Genomic DNA, 15,527 nt, shown 5'->3' with positions numbered 1-15,527 from the left:
CTTTAAATCTGTAAATACCAGTTAAGTTTTTTTTTAAACCTTCGACTTAATGCGTAACTGCCTCGCTGGTACCACCTCCGAGGTCTGGTGGTGGCCGCCCAGCTCACCATATGGGGGAATAAATACAGCTGCTTGGTCCAATTTCATACGAGCAAAGGCGTTTTCTGCTCTGCATCCCTGACTAGACACCCAGGGGTTCTGTAGTTTGTTTTTTCCCTCGAGGGAGAGTTCTTTTCAGTTGTTTCGTGGAAGGTAACAAAATAGAGAGGTACTACAGAACACAGGCATAGTACTGCAGAGACAGTGAATGCTGTATAAAAGGATTTTTTTTTTTTTTAAGTTTTTTGGGGGGGTTAGATTTTATTTTTTTAAAATATCAACTATGTTAAACATGTAATAACTACTGCCACACAAATGTAGCAAACAACAGCAGTTCTGAGCTCTGACCTATATCAATATTTTTTCTCCCTAATGGCACACCTGTACGGTGCGGCCAGTTTGCTGGAGGCCACTCAGGGTGTGCCGCTCTCTACCTGTGTTAATGGGACTTGCTGTCAGTCTTAAGCGTGGCCAAAATCCAGGTGAGAGATTTGAGGCCTAATCCTGCAAACCCTCCTTTCCTTGCACCAGGTGTCTCATTTCTGTTGAGTAAACAAACCGAAGTAAAACTTGTTCTCTGGAACAGGTACCAGCACATGGAATTACACGTTTTTCAGTACAAGTAATGTTTAAGGCACAATCTCGCTGCCACAGAACAAACTGCTGTTGTTTCAAATGGGAGTAGTACTGGTCTCTATCCCAGGGGCAGAAAGGTTCATGTCCAGCTAATCCTGGCTGCTAGAAGCTTATTTTTAGTTCAGAATTAGCTGAGGTTCAGCATGAACAGCGTGAGGGAGTGGAAAACGGTTCACAGTGCCTCTTTCAGGGAACAGCTTCAAATTATATGGGAAAGAAACAAGTGGTAAGTTTGTGGATCCTTGAGTCTTACCAGTGTTACAGCCTTTTTTATTTCTGATATTAACTGAATTTTGGAGCATGGGAAGTATTTATTCATGTATACTCTTTTGATATGATTATATAATACAAAACCGAAAAGTAAACTTGCCTTTTCTAGATGAGAGAAGTGCAAGAGCTCAGTTTCAGATTGTTAACAGGAGATACTTATTTTTAGATGTTAGTTGTGCTTGACCTGCTAGTACATATTTTCAAAATTATATTAAAATTAATTTTTATCATATTTAAAAGTCTTTTTCATAAATAAGCTTATTTCCTTTTATTGTTTTTACTGTTGTTCTGAATTTACAACTTTGTTAATAGAAAAAACTCAGCTTGCACTGTGTACTGTGCAAGTATATTGAATGCATAAACTACTGCAGTATTTTGATATTTAGATAGAACAACTGATAAGCTTTCCAATGAAAGCAGTACCTTACATTAAAAGTGAAAATATTCAAGTGAAGTTGAAGTGCAAGCTGTGCCCCACACACAGCTGTTAGCTACATGTCCCTAATGCAGTGCCCATCAGAACTCTGGTAAAAGCATGTTATTCCTGCTTTTACGTATTATATATTACTTTTATGTAACATGTCCATCAGCAGCCTCTAGCTCTTTAAGAGGCATGCAAAGCAAAGCATACTTAGTGTATTCTGACCATATCTGGAATTAGCTCTGTTTTCCAAAAGGTGCTTTCACACTGACAGAAGTTGACTTTTGTCCCTGTCTTGTCTTTCAGTGCCCACCTCGTGCCCTCCCTCCAGTGCCAAGGTAAGATCAGTTCATTCTGTGGAATTGAACATGGTGCTGTACTGTAGTGTTTTTAAAAGTACTTAAATTAAGAGAAATAAGTTTAATAAACATCTGAGTAGTTGTAATGGTTTTAAAAACAATTGCTTTTCTTGATAATTGTTTCAGAACCCCTTACAAGGAATACAGAGCATTTTAAAGTTTAATAGAGGCCAAGAAATTTTACTGTATTACCTCAGTTTTAATACTCTCAGAGATAAACCCTTTAAAAAGTTCCAGACAAATAGCTACTTCAGTGTCATTAACATCTGCTTTAGTTTTATTAATATCCTTCTTTTCAGTCTCTGCTTCCTTTCCTCTTTGTTTTGTTTCAGAACAGGAATTGCTGAAATTAGTCTAAATATTGCTGAATAGAGGTATAGGTGTCTACTAGTATATGTATACTATATGTGTAGACACAGTATAGAGAAAAATTTGGGCTTTTTGAAATTCTCAGTGTGGGAGGAAAGGCAATTATCTAGTTTTTATGAGGTGGTACTTCAGAATTCCTTCAAAATACCTGAAAGAAAATGTGATCTTCAGAATTAACAACATATAAAGATAATGTCTTTTTTAGTAATGTATGTGCTCAAATGTTTCATAACTTTTCTTGGTTTGTTATATATCAGGCAGTGAGACAAGTTTTAATTAGCCATGTGATTAAAGCTTTTAATCTGATCCACAGCTAGCCAATCAAGAAATTCTGTATAGTCGTGAACAAAATGTTGAGTCTTGACAATTGCTTTGTATCCTTAACCCTGTTGTACACAACTGCTCATAAAGAGAACTAGGAGTGGAGATAAGGAAATGAATCACAAAAGCAACAGTGTGAATTTCACTGTTGTGAATTGTAACTGATTCAAAACTAACTTTCTTCTCATCTTTGTTCCTTTTACACTGCTCTTCAACACCTTTTTTCCTTAAATGTGAAGTGGAAACCAAGGTGAGTTATTCTGACATTAAAGAGAATTATAAACATTGGTAGTTTCTGTTGGTGTCACTTCATCCTCTCTTTAAAGATAGAGCCTTATACTTTTCCTAAATGCAGGCCAACTATTTACACTGTGTAGATACCTGCACGGCTATTGCTAGAACTGTCTGCTGTTTTTTGTTCTCTTTACTGTTTGCTATTTCCATACTGAATCAAGGTAACTGAAATGTTGGCACTGTGCTCTAAACAAGAAGTTTATTCTTCAGAGCATTATTCAGAGTATTTCAGTTCTTCACTTAACACAGATGCACGTGCATATTTAGCCTCTGTTGCACTTAAGACAGACTTCTTACCTGTTATCCTGCCATCTTCTGTACTCCTGTTGCTTTGTGTGAACTGGTGAATTGTCATCTTACCTGTAAAAGGTGAAAGATGCCTTCACTTGTAAAAAGGAATCCCTTTCTTAACTAGCAATAGAATGGCTGTTTAAAAAAAAGGAAATGGGGGTTTCTACATGCTGTGTACCTATGCTTCTGTGTTCTGCAGATGAAATTCCACTTAGTCGTCCCAAAAAAAGGAAACCCAGAGGAAAGACTCCATTAGGTAAGGTCCTGCCAAGACTGAAAACTGTGTGTGTAATCCTGGGTGAGACCTGCACTGTCGCCAAGCTCCTGACAGATATATGGTTTTCAGTCTTGTATTCTGTTTCTGTGTAGAAATAGAGTACTGATTTCTGTACTCTCTTTCTATTTCTGAATATATTTTGTGTAGTGTTTTCAGCTAATTATTGCAATTGATTTTAGATTGAATGACTGCAGTCTTTTTCCCCAAAGTGGTGTCATTTTAGAACAAGTCTGTAATGCTAACTGAAGTGATTTGTTCCATCCTCTGCTCTTTCTCCCTACATCTATTCCTGGTACTGCTAATACAGCATGTCTTGATACTGAACTGAAAAAGTTCCTTTATTCCTGTTACTTTTTCCCTTCAAAAATTTTTTGATACTTCATTAAATAGTCCTTTTCAGCTGTAAGCTGCTTGTTAATGTTGACTGTGTTAAGTGCTTGAATTTTTGAATGAGCCAAGATAAAACTCATTTAACAAATTGGCTCAACAATTGGCTCAATTTGTCCTTGGCCAAATAAAGTCACAAGTTAATCACTCCATTAGGAGCCTAAAATATGACTAGCACCAGAGCTTTGTATTTTTACAAGAAGTGGATCTGCAGAATAAACATACCATTTTAAGCAAGATTACAAGTCTGATCTATTTTGATAAAGCAGAATGTGTCGATCAAATCTAGTGGATTTCTGTAAACCAGTTGACTTGGGTCCATATGAAGGTTGGATGACTAAACCTGCTTTATTTGCTTAAAAGAGGGTAGAAATTGAGGCCTCACTGAAAGACTTTTTTAAGTAGAGCTGTTGCTAGCAGGGTTTCCGAAAGATCAAGTTTTGTTAACTGTTGTTTTCAGTGAGCTGAATGATGGTGCAAAGTACACCTCGGCTTTGGCCACTGCTTTGCTGGTTAACTTTGCATTTTATCACAGAAAAGCTTTATAAAAGGTGGAAAAACCTGTCCTTGAAGTGAAAACAAAGATAGATTCAGTTGTTATCATAAAAACTGCAGTACTTGAAAGAGCTATAAAAAGGCAAATGTGATATAAAACGGAGAAGTAACTTTGTCTACTTCTAATCATGCAAATTGATGCTACTGCTGCTAGAATATTTGATGAATTCATGTTAACCTCTCACAGAAATGTAGGTCCTCCAAACCATAGTAATTAATCTCTCAGACTGGAGTAAACATCCTTCAGTGTTGGGGTTTTTCTGCTCCTCCTTTATTCTTGTATATGTTTATGTTTAGCATTTAAATTTCTCTTTGATATGACACTATTTTGCCTTAACACATATCTGTGTGAATAAACTTGTAATAAACTGTTAATTTTTCTTGTCCCTTTGAACTATAATATTTGTGTGTAGAAAGGAAAAATCTAGAGCTATGGAGTTCTTTCCTGTGGTAGATTCCTTTCAATCAGTCCTCTGTTGTATGCCCAAATGGGAATTGCGCTACTTCCTGAATACTTAAGTTCCTCCTGGGCCTGCAACTGTCAGGGTGAAAGGAGGGTTTTCAGTTATCACCTTGTATATTCTTACTTATCACATTTGTTTCCCAACTCTTACATTTTCTAGGCACTATGTTTTCATCTCAGCTGTAAGCTGGGCAAATACAGATATTCTGCACTATGTAGCAAATGGCAGCTTTTTCTTGCCTGTTTCTCAGCGGCTCTGAATTAAGGTTGCTGGATCTTTTAATCTGGTTTTCAGATGGCATTGTCCAAGCAGCTGTTCGTCGGCAGTCTGAAAGCAGTGAGCCTCTAACTCTTGAACCTCATGATGTCCCTCCTCAGAGGAAACGCAAGAAGAAGAAAGTAGCTACTGGTATGTGAAATAATTGTAGATTGGAAAGAGCAGAGTAAAACTTGGTAACACGGAAATACGATTGTATTTTGGCCTTTAACATTTGAAATCATATGCTTTTGTACTTACAATAACTGAAAGTAATCTCTGAGTGAATGGTAGCTTAGAGTTTCAGTTTCTGATTTCTGATTCCATAGAGTACAAACCCTCATGCAAATAACAGCAATACAGTTTTGAAAGTGATAAAATAGATGCTTTGTATCATTCAAAGCTCAGAAAAGCATTGCTTTTTTTGTCAGTGTGTTTATATAATAACTATTTGTGTATTTAAGTGAATGTATTTCCATTTTTATGAAAATTGTGAAACTTTCATGTGGTTTATTTTAAATCTTCAGATTCTGAGACATCTTTTACCCAGCAAAATGCTGCATCCCTATTTCAGAATGGAAATGGCATGGATGTTCCTGAAGTTGAAGAAACAGTGATCCGCAAACAGAGAAAAAGAACAAAGTGAGACAAAACTATTATAGCTCCTAATTCTGAGTAACTGTGATAGTGAAATGACTGAGTAGTATTTTACATTTTCACACTACAAAGATGTAAAATCTTGAAGCCCATGATACAATTCAGCCTGTGCAATAAATAGTATGTGTGCAGTTCTTTCCAGGGTTAAGATCTAAGTTTCTTCACTTGTTTGTTTTATGCATTCCTGGATGCATTACAGTTCTGAATACATTCACATGAGCCTAATATTTCAGTCACATACATGAAAAAATTAGAATGTGTAACTGCTTCTTTCATTCTTACTATCTTTTTCTTAATTTTATGAGAAACTTAACTGCTTTCTTATCCTTTTTATTTGCCTTTTCTCCAAGAACTATGCCTTTAAATCATTTTAGTTGCCTTTCTACCAAAAGCATCTACTTTCTTGGCCTTGCATTTAGTTTGTTGGGTTTTTTCCTAATTGTTAATCTCTTGATACGTATTTCTTCCCACCTTACTGTTTTGACACAGGAAGGAATTTAAATAGAGAGAAAAAACCCAAAATCAAGAATTATCTTTACGGTTTTAATTAACTAACTCCATGAGAACATTAGTTGTTAAAATTATAAACGGGGGTAATACTATACAGGTCAGTAGCCTGATTGATTCTTATCAGTCAAGTTAGACATGTTAAATGTTCATAGGAGACTTCAGGTTTTAAATTTTACTTTCTGTTCTTTCTCTGCCCCATTGTGTGTTCTGTGCTGATAGAAAACCTCGGCCCGCTGAAATACAGTGTTCCAGTGAGCTGGAAGTGGAGGAGGAAGACATCATTGAAGATGAGCACAGAAAAAGCTCAGATCAGCAGCCTGTGTTTGCTGCTCCTACTGGAATTAGCCAGCCTGTTAGCAAAGTGTTTGTTGAAAAAAATCGTAAGTACATTTTATGATTTAAATAATTTAAGGACATTGTTTGCAATTAAAGGAAGCATTATTGTATTTAAAATCCAAATATTGCTGTATTGGGAAGAAATTTTTTAAAAATTTCCAGAACAAAAATTATTTGGAAATAATTATACATGATAATTTTTCAACAGTGAATGTTAGTGTTGCTGTACTGGCATGTTTGGATGAATTTTTTAATTCTGTGGTGTAGGTGAAAAAGGCTGTTTGATAGTACCCAGCTGAGCTTATTTGACCTAATATTGTCACAGTACCTTGAGAAGAAAGTATCATTTACCATATTGCAAAAATTTTTCAAGTGGAAGGTTTTTGGTTTTGGTTTTTTTTTATACCAGGGAGCACTGAGTAATTACCCAAAGTGCTTCGCACATTCTTAAATCCATAGCGTGACCCCCCCAGGGTGCATCACACTGACAGAGGCATCTTGGTATGAATGTAAGCTGACAAAGGGCAGGAAGCGGGGAGAAAAAATTTTCAGATGGAACTTGTGGCAGTTACGGCTTTTTAACACTAAAAAGTATTCATATAGAAATTATGATGGAAGGTAACAGTATTCTCTAATTTCCTCATCCTTTCAGGGCGTTTTCAGGCAGCTGACCGTGCAGAATTGATTAAAACCACTGAAAATATCAATGTACTTATGGATGTGAAGGCTTCATGGACTACCAGAGATGTTGCCCTCTCAGTGCACCGAAGTTTCAGGTGAAAGACAAATGTTTTAATGTAAATAAGCAGAAATCGTGTTGGTTTTTTTCTTTCTCCCTACAAGTTAGCACCTTTTCTCTGTCATTGTGATGTATCTATTTTTTTTTTTATATTCCTAATAAATGGTGGTTCAGGATGCAACAGGTATAAAGTTTCTCAGTCCTTTAGCTTTTGGTATTTATTATCAAGAATATCTATTTCTAGTCTATAGATACCACATGTGAAATGCAACTTATAAAAAGAGTAACTAAGGAAGTCATATTGCAAAGATTCAGACAAAATCTGAATAGCAAGAGATTGATCTGATAACCAAACTACTAGAGACTTACAGAAAAACTGCCTTTTAAAATCTCTTAAAATGAGATTTGCCCATCAGCTATCTGACCAGAATAAAAATTCCTGAACTGCTCAAAGAAAAACCCTGGCTGGTGAAGAAGAGGGAGAAGTGAAGTTGGACTAGGGTGTAAGTTTGCACATAATAGCAAAAAATTACGTATTTTTTTTAGCATGTGGTTGTGTTGTGATACAGAATGGGAAGATGACAGTCATTTTCTTCCCTGGTGTATTCTGTCTGGAAGCTTGTGCTGCTTTCTCAGCTTTTTCTTAGCAAGGAGGATAATGAAAAGACTGACTCTGATAAGACTGATAAGTTTAAGAGCATTGCCTAAGTGTAAGGGGCACTGGTCTTGGGAAGCTACAGGCAGCGAGTGGAAGTATTTGATTCCTGTAGCAGTGATGAAGTGAAGTAGTGATAGGATCAGGCAAAACATCTCAGTCGTCTTTTTTAAATGCTTAAGTTCTGGTGCAGTCTGTCAAAGGAGGAAGCAGAAGTCCTGTTGCTTAGAATTTTTACAACTACATCAGAAAAAGCACTCGGAAACAATCTGTGAAAGACACAGATCCTGTCACAGGGGTTGAACAGATGAATTCATAGGCCTTTTCTGTCTAGTTCTTTGGTAATTCAAAGTGTCAAACTGTCTGATGTTTTTTTCTCCATTCAGGGTGATGGGACTCTTTGCACATGGCTTCCTTGCTGGGTATGCCATATGGAACATCATTGTTATCTACATTTTGGCAGGAAATCAGCTTTCCACAGTTTCTAACCTGCTCGAGCAGTATAAGACACTAGCATACCCAGCTCAAAGTTTGTTGTATTTGTTGCTGTCTATCAGTACAGTGTCAGCCTTTGACAGGTAAAATATGTTTGTATTTGAAAGGTGTATGTAATTTGTGTGCAATACGTTCCTTTCTCCTTCCTATGGCACATTTTGGTCTGCTGTTGATGATTTAATGCGATATACTTAAAACATGATTTTACACATGGCTGGCTATGCAGATTAAGGGTGTACTTGTGCATTCAGACCTTTGTTACTCATTTCTGTCCATTGCCTGCAGCCTTGCTTCAGTGTGCTGGTGCTGTTTGTGTGTGATCATGAGATGAACCAGATAGAACAGCTGACTTGTGGGGTTTTTTTTTGTGGGGGAGAGTGGTGGAGAACAACTAATGTTTTTATCAGGTTACTTTCCATGTGAATCCATTCCCCAGTCAGGTTTGCAACATAGCTGTATAAGCAGTTTTCCTGGCTTAGCTGGGGTTTCTGCGTTACAGCTTAAGAGTGGGAATGAACAGAAAAAGCAGCAAAAAAGACCATAAACAGAGTAGAATAATAGATGTTATAGGTGTTTCTTTTAGTAATGTGATAAGCCAGGGGAGGAGTCAGTGCTATGGACGAAACTATGACTTTTTTTCATGGAGTGGAGGGCAGGGAGGAAGCCTGAGTTACTCTGAATTGCTTCTGTACTAGTGTAAGCTATGTGAGCTTACACTATGTTAGCCTAACTCAGTTGGTGGTGTGGATGCTGAAATGAATAGTAAGGATTAGAGAGGGGACAGATCTCTCCATTTTTGCCATGTTCTAGAAAGGACTGCAGTATGAAAGCTACAAACCTCATGGAACAGCCTCCTTAGTTTCAATCTTTCTTGGATTTGGCATAATGAGGACCATTGCCATGTGTGTGGGATATAGTTGTATATTAAGGCATTGTAACAGAGGCAGAAAAAGGTATCTTGCAAAAAGAACAACAGAATACTGTTAGGGAAACAGGATTATTATCTTACTGGGTTGTGTTAATGACTCATGTTTTTGTTACCAGGATTGATTTGGCAAAAGCATCAGTTGCACTGAGGAGCTTTCTTACCCTAGACCCAGCAGCAGTAGCCTCTTTCTGTAAGTATTTTGGAGCAGATAGGAAGTTATCCAGAAACGATGGTAAATGGAAAAAACTTACTGTTTTCAGTGACGTCTTCCTTCTTGGTTATTTTCTGATTTAAAATAAGTGACTTGCTCAGTAATTGAAAATAGCATTCAAAGGCTATGAACACTTTGCTACATATTTTTTTAAAGCATTTGCAATAGTAGCATTAGTGGGGCTGTTAGTGAAAGAGTTCTTTTCCTAATTCTGAATACAGAACACAGACCTAGCAAAAAACAGAATCACAAGATGCTACCTCTGATATAGCTGATGGATTGCAAAAATGCAGAAACCAGATTTTGATGGGTCAGGGGAACATTGAAGAAGAGAGAATGATGTAAAGGAGACTATCGTTGGAGGAAGTGAAGTGAAAGGAAAGAAAATGTAGTGACAATCGTTATGTCATGATGAGACAGCATTTTGGGGGTTTATATCTGACAATACTAATTCCATTTCTTCCAGTGTACTTTGCTGCTCTTATCTTATCCTTAAGCCAGCAGATGACGTGTGACAGAATTAATCTCTACACACCACCTTCAGAAAATGGCAGCATCTGGTAGGAAACTTAAGAATTATCACTTCTGCGAATTTTAACGTAGCCCACTTAGGAACCTTAGTCAAACAGCTGAATTGAAAAGGCTATACAACATACATAAGAAAGTATTAATGAAGGATTTCATTACTAAACCTGCCTTTGTCCGAGCTTGTCCCAAATCTTTGATGATTTTACTGAAAGATGAGAACTCAAGGATGGGTTTGGTCATGTTGGTCGCAAATCCACTATACCTCAAACAAGAGCCTGTTGGAATGATGCTGAAAATGTCATCTGGCAGGAACCTCAAGAATCACTTTTGCTGGAGAAATGGGACTCTACTGAGGTAACCCTTTTGTGTTCAAGGGCAGGACATTCTGTAGAAAGTCAATACTGTTTTTGAAGGAGATGGTCTAATCTGTCCAAGAAATTAATGTCATGGTACTACAAAGAAGTGGTATGTCTGCCACAGGATGCAAGGGCTTAGCAGACACAGCTGGCATTAAATATGAAGCATTGTTTCATGCTAGGGGATCTCCAGAACTGTTACTGTAAGAAGCAGAAACTTAATGGGGTTAAACACTAGTTTTAAAATAGATCAGGAGAAGTAGAACAAAAGAATTTACATGAAAATTTGCTGGTTTGGGCAGTTGGATATTTTTTTCTTTTTTCTTTTAGGGCTTCTATAAATGTTTGTTGAGTTTTTTTATTGAAAAGCTTAGATTCTAGTAATAAAACCACAACCTGCTGCTGTTATGACAGTAAGAAAAGTGTCAGCTAACTTAAATCATAACCTTTTTAAAACCCTATCTCATCCAGCCCACAGCATCTGTACACAAGTCCTGGCACTGCCTTCCAGAGACACTTTACTGATTTGCTGTTCACTTCACTTGCTGCCTTATGAGAAAGTGCTTAAAAATAAGATCGACTGAGAACATTGTGCAGTGTCTTTCACCACAGTAAAATCTGACCATGCATTCTGATTTTTAGTTTCTGTCTCTTGGCCAAGAAAAGGCATTTGCTGTTGAAATCTGCAAGTGGACATTGTCTGTGAGATAATGGCGGTTTCTTAGCTGAGTTGCTGTCTTTGGTAGTCACTCTCTTTATCAGGCCTTAGCAATGCCAGACCATCAAGATGGTACAAGTAGTTCTGTTTTCACATCTGGCTTAGGAAACTTATTTTTATGATACTCTGTTGAAATTATTATTGTAACCTGTATGTACCAGCGAACCTCTGACTGATGGGTTGATGTGTTTTTCCCAGGACGGCAGGTACGGAGGAAGAAATTGTTCAGCCGTGGGTTGTGGTGAATCTTGTAGTGTCTATTCTAGTTGGGACAAGTTGGATCTTCTTGTCTTACCGACCAGAGCTAGACCACAGTGAAGGTAGGAAACATTAATAGGCAAATGTTGTTTGTTCAGGCTTTTATTGCTGTGCTCTGTGTTTGGTGTTCAGGACTAGTCCTGAGAAATTTTGTGGCTGAACAAAAATAAGCATCTCCTAGCAACTTTCCAAAGCAAGTGCTTTTTAGAATGCTGGTGTCTATGTTTGGTTTTACAAAGAAAAATCAGTAATTCAAAAAGGAAAGAAAAGCCTTGTTTGTCCTGGCTGAAGGAACATGAATTTTGAAACATGAAAGAGCATGTGTCTCTTCACTGAAGAGAAAAATAATTTTTACTTTAACGGTATTTTGAATATTTGAAATATATTTTTTCTGCTTGTGTTTTAGAAAATTCCCTAATATTATTATGTTCCTTTTGCAAATGCTGAATGTGTTTTGAATCCAGTATTATTTTTAATAGAACTCTGTAGTAGTTTTGGGAACTCCTGAACTTCGAAAAGTCAGGTTTGTGCTTGCAGAACAGGACATGAAATGAGGACTGCCTGTGTTAGTCCAGGCTGGATGAGAGGACAAGTCATCCCCTTTTCTTAGAAGGAGCTTTGCTAGAGGCTAGGCCTTCTTCCTTTTGTTGTTCCAACTGGGATCTGAAAGATGTAACTTAACTCAGCTTTCCTATGAAGTGCATGCAGCATGTGACTTGGAAGCTATGCTGTACACAAAAATCGTAAGTTTCAACTTACAAGTCAACAGGTATCCAAAGAATGTCATGAGCTGAAGCACAGATTTGTGTTTGGAAGGCTGAAGAAGATTCAACATGCTTCTTCAGATTACTTTAGAATTTTAATGTACAGATTTCTGTATTTCAGCTGGCCCCAGTTACTCCGCTTATTTCTAATAACTCACTTCTAATGTTAAAAAAACCCCAACACCCTGTGTGGCAGCCTTTACAATCTTTGACAGTAAAATTTGTAATAGATACTTAAAATGTATTTAAAACCCATTCTTTAAAAGATAAAGACTTATCAAGGAAACCAGTGGCAGGATGTAACTCAGGTTTTGGTGAGCTTTTTTTGATACTTACATGTGCCTACTAAGATTGTAAGACCTGCTTCAGAAACTTCAAGAGAGAAATTCTGTTAGGAATCATCCCAAATAGTAAAAGAAAGTTCAGTCTGCTCAGCATGAGGTAGCAAAAGCAGGTGAATCTCAGGCTTGAGTGGATGAACCACATTGTTGCATGTACAGATTGCATAACTTTTACCATGTTGGCAAGTTGTTGGCAAACAGAGTCTGGTCCATATGCTGAATGTGCTGTTAGCAAGACAAAGTACACCTATGCTGAGGGTGCAGTATAGATACATAAAGGGAACCCTGATGCGAGAAGCTCTACCCTCAGCAGCACAGAGCTCCACAAAGGCTACCTTATCAGCTGCTTAATGTGCTTAGCCAAATTTCTCCACAAGGAGCTCTTCACTGCTGACTTGAGGCTGTCTCCTGTGCCTGAGCTGCCATGGTGGCAGCTAGCTGTGAGCAATATCATTCATAATTCTTTCTGTCCCAGGTTCTAGTGTTGCCGACTTACATTGTGATACATAGAGCAGATATATCCATAAATGAACTGGTGTCTAAAGAGAAATCTTCCTTTTTGCGTCTGACACTCTAACAATTCTCAATCTACTTCAGAATTATGTTTCAGTGTTCAGGTTGAATGCAGGATGATACTGCTATGATCAGCTGCTAACATCATCGCTAATTCTGTTAATTCTTGGGGGGCAACAATAGTTTTCTGAAGACATTGCTGGCCCTTGCCATTGCTGAGTTGTTGATACTATGATTGGGAAGAAAAGAAGGAGGCCTGGGGGAATGCCAGTGCACTTTTCAGGAATAATGACATTGTATTCAGGTGAAACTTTTAAAAGAAAACACTTCTTTTATTTTTTTAGAACTGATGTTTCATGCTGAAATCGAGGAATTTCCCCGGGGAGATACCATACCCAGAGTCCAGCCGTAGTGTGGAACAAGCATCTGCAGTCTTGTAGCTGTGACTGACAGCTCAACATGTTGTGTATTATAGCCATGTATTATAACTTTCATAAAGAAATGTATTTTTATATTGTATATTTTTGATTTTGATCTTTTTATGTATGCTACAATTTCCAAATGTGATTGAAAACTTTTATACTTCTGCTTTTTATTTTAGTGCATAAAGTCAAGGTGATTTTGTAAATATTGCTAACTATATAGCCAAAGAAACTAGGTGGATGCAGAAGATGAGATATTCAGTGCTTTTTGGACTGCCATACAGTCTTCAACAACCTGCTTTTGTTAGTAATGCTGATAGCACTTGGTTTACCTGATTTGGCTAAATATTCTGTAGAGATTAAAACAAATCTCATGAAGAAAGTAGTCTAAGGAAGGTTAGAGCAAAGCAGAGTTAGGAAACATAAACCCCACAAAGTTTGTAAGCATAAAACAATCCAGGTTTAGTTGTCATAAAAAGTATCTGCTAGAAGAAGGGATTGAATTGTCAGGGATTTTGTTCAATAATTCCTTAAAAGAGGACACTTTATTTTTCTTCATTTAGTTCTCTTGACAAAGATCTTGATGATAACAAGTTCTTTCAAGTCGATGTAGATACAAGAAAGAGAAGTTTTAATGTTGCAACAGTTTGGTCAGCTAATGAATACCTAAATACATCTTTTAATCAAGCAGGGTATCTTTGGGTTGCCAACAGGATATATGTACATCCTGTAATTTCTCAACAGTCAGGATGCATAACTATTAAAAGCCATTCACGGGATTAGTGTTCCAATTTCTCCTTATCTTGTATGGGAAGAGCAATAGTGTTATTCACAGCTTTTTCTAAAGAAACTTGGATTTCACAGATGTTAGAAGTGTTCCTACTTCTACCTATTTTGATGGAGATTGATTTCCCCCCAAAGAATGTTTCTTGTTTTTGTTGTTTGTTTGTTGTTCCTCAGCTGTTGGCTGCATTCTGGGGCATTCACTTCGTTGTGGGAAGGAGCTGTTTACCTTTTTTGTAAATTGTTATGGCTCTTGTGTATGTATTTTTGCAAAACTGCAGAGCTAAATTACGGCTGCCGCTGCACTGTACATTAACATGGAGAGATTCAGGATGCCCGCTCTCCTTCAGTGTTGCACTGGAGGTTCTTGTCATGATTTGGCTGTAGGAGATGGGGGATGAGTGTTTCCATGTAGGTTGCCACCACACTTTCTGCAGATGGGGTGTGTTTAACTTACAGAACTGTTGAGCTCCTGAAGATGAGATTACTAACACCTTTTCTTTGCAGCTTGACATTTCTATCATTTTGGCATGATAAGAAGTATGATTTTGCTAAATCGTGCTAAGGCATCAAATCAGTACAGGAAAAACTTCAGTAACATCATTGCTTGATTTCTGGTATTATTACTAGGAATTGGCCTTCCAAGTATCCCTTGGTCAAAGCGATGCTTGCCAAGAGCCAGTTTCGTTCTCATTGTGAAATACAGTAGTTTGTTTAGATGGTTGAGCAGGGATTAAGTTAATGAACTTAATAGGATCAGTATTTCAAACCAGGCCTGCCTTTCCAGTGTATCTTTTTGGGAGGGTCAGAGTATATGCATATTTAAATTAATGAGGTTTGAGGTTGCCACTTAAAATCACACTTAATAAACAATTTGATGGCTAATTTATCAGTTTTACAAAGTACTTTTCATTCCAATAAGCCTCACAATGGAATATGAGTTTAACTGAACTTTTTTGTTTAGCTACTTGGAAAGTTTTAGAACAAGTTTACAAAATACAGGTTTAATTACAGAACATGCAATATCTGTAGAAGCCTTAACTGAAATGCCTTTGTGCGTTTCCACACCATTGTTTTTAATGCAGTATTTTTGTGTTAATGAAAAAATTACAAAGATGTTAGTGCCAATCTCTTGTTTTTACATATATGAAACAATTAAACAACTGCTCTAAACTAGTTAGAAATTACTCTACTACTTTGTTTAAAATTTTCCCCAATGCTAATATTATGTACAATATGCAAGCTCTGAACAGGTGATTACGGGAAAACATTTTTTCTTTCTTTGTGGCAGTGTTGTAAATAATGGCTTTGCTTT

The 15,527-nt window shown here is 37.2% G+C and overlaps 1 protein-coding gene across 1 annotated transcript; it reads left to right on the top strand.

The window, feature by feature from the left end:
- Nucleotides 1-943: 943 nt before the first annotated feature.
- On the top strand, nucleotides 944-13,501 carry TMEM237 (transmembrane protein 237). The gene is made up of 13 exons (XM_010291948.1): nucleotides 944-961; nucleotides 1,733-1,764; nucleotides 2,715-2,725; nucleotides 3,260-3,316; nucleotides 5,038-5,151; nucleotides 5,526-5,640; nucleotides 6,385-6,545; nucleotides 7,154-7,277; nucleotides 8,282-8,473; nucleotides 9,435-9,508; nucleotides 9,996-10,089; nucleotides 11,330-11,451; nucleotides 13,352-13,501. The coding sequence occupies exons 1-13, from the start codon at nucleotides 944-946 to the stop codon at nucleotides 13,417-13,419; spliced, it is 1,182 nt and encodes a 393-aa protein (XP_010290250.1). The 3' UTR covers nucleotides 13,420-13,501.
- Nucleotides 13,502-15,527: the final 2,026 nt, after the last annotated feature.

The sequence above is a fragment of the Phaethon lepturus genome, unplaced genomic scaffold (genome assembly GCF_000687285.1).
Source record: "Phaethon lepturus isolate BGI_N335 unplaced genomic scaffold, ASM68728v1 scaffold39247, whole genome shotgun sequence".
Lineage (NCBI taxonomy): Eukaryota > Metazoa > Chordata > Aves > Phaethontiformes > Phaethontidae > Phaethon > Phaethon lepturus.
This window is presented reverse-complemented; position numbering and strand designations above follow the sequence as displayed.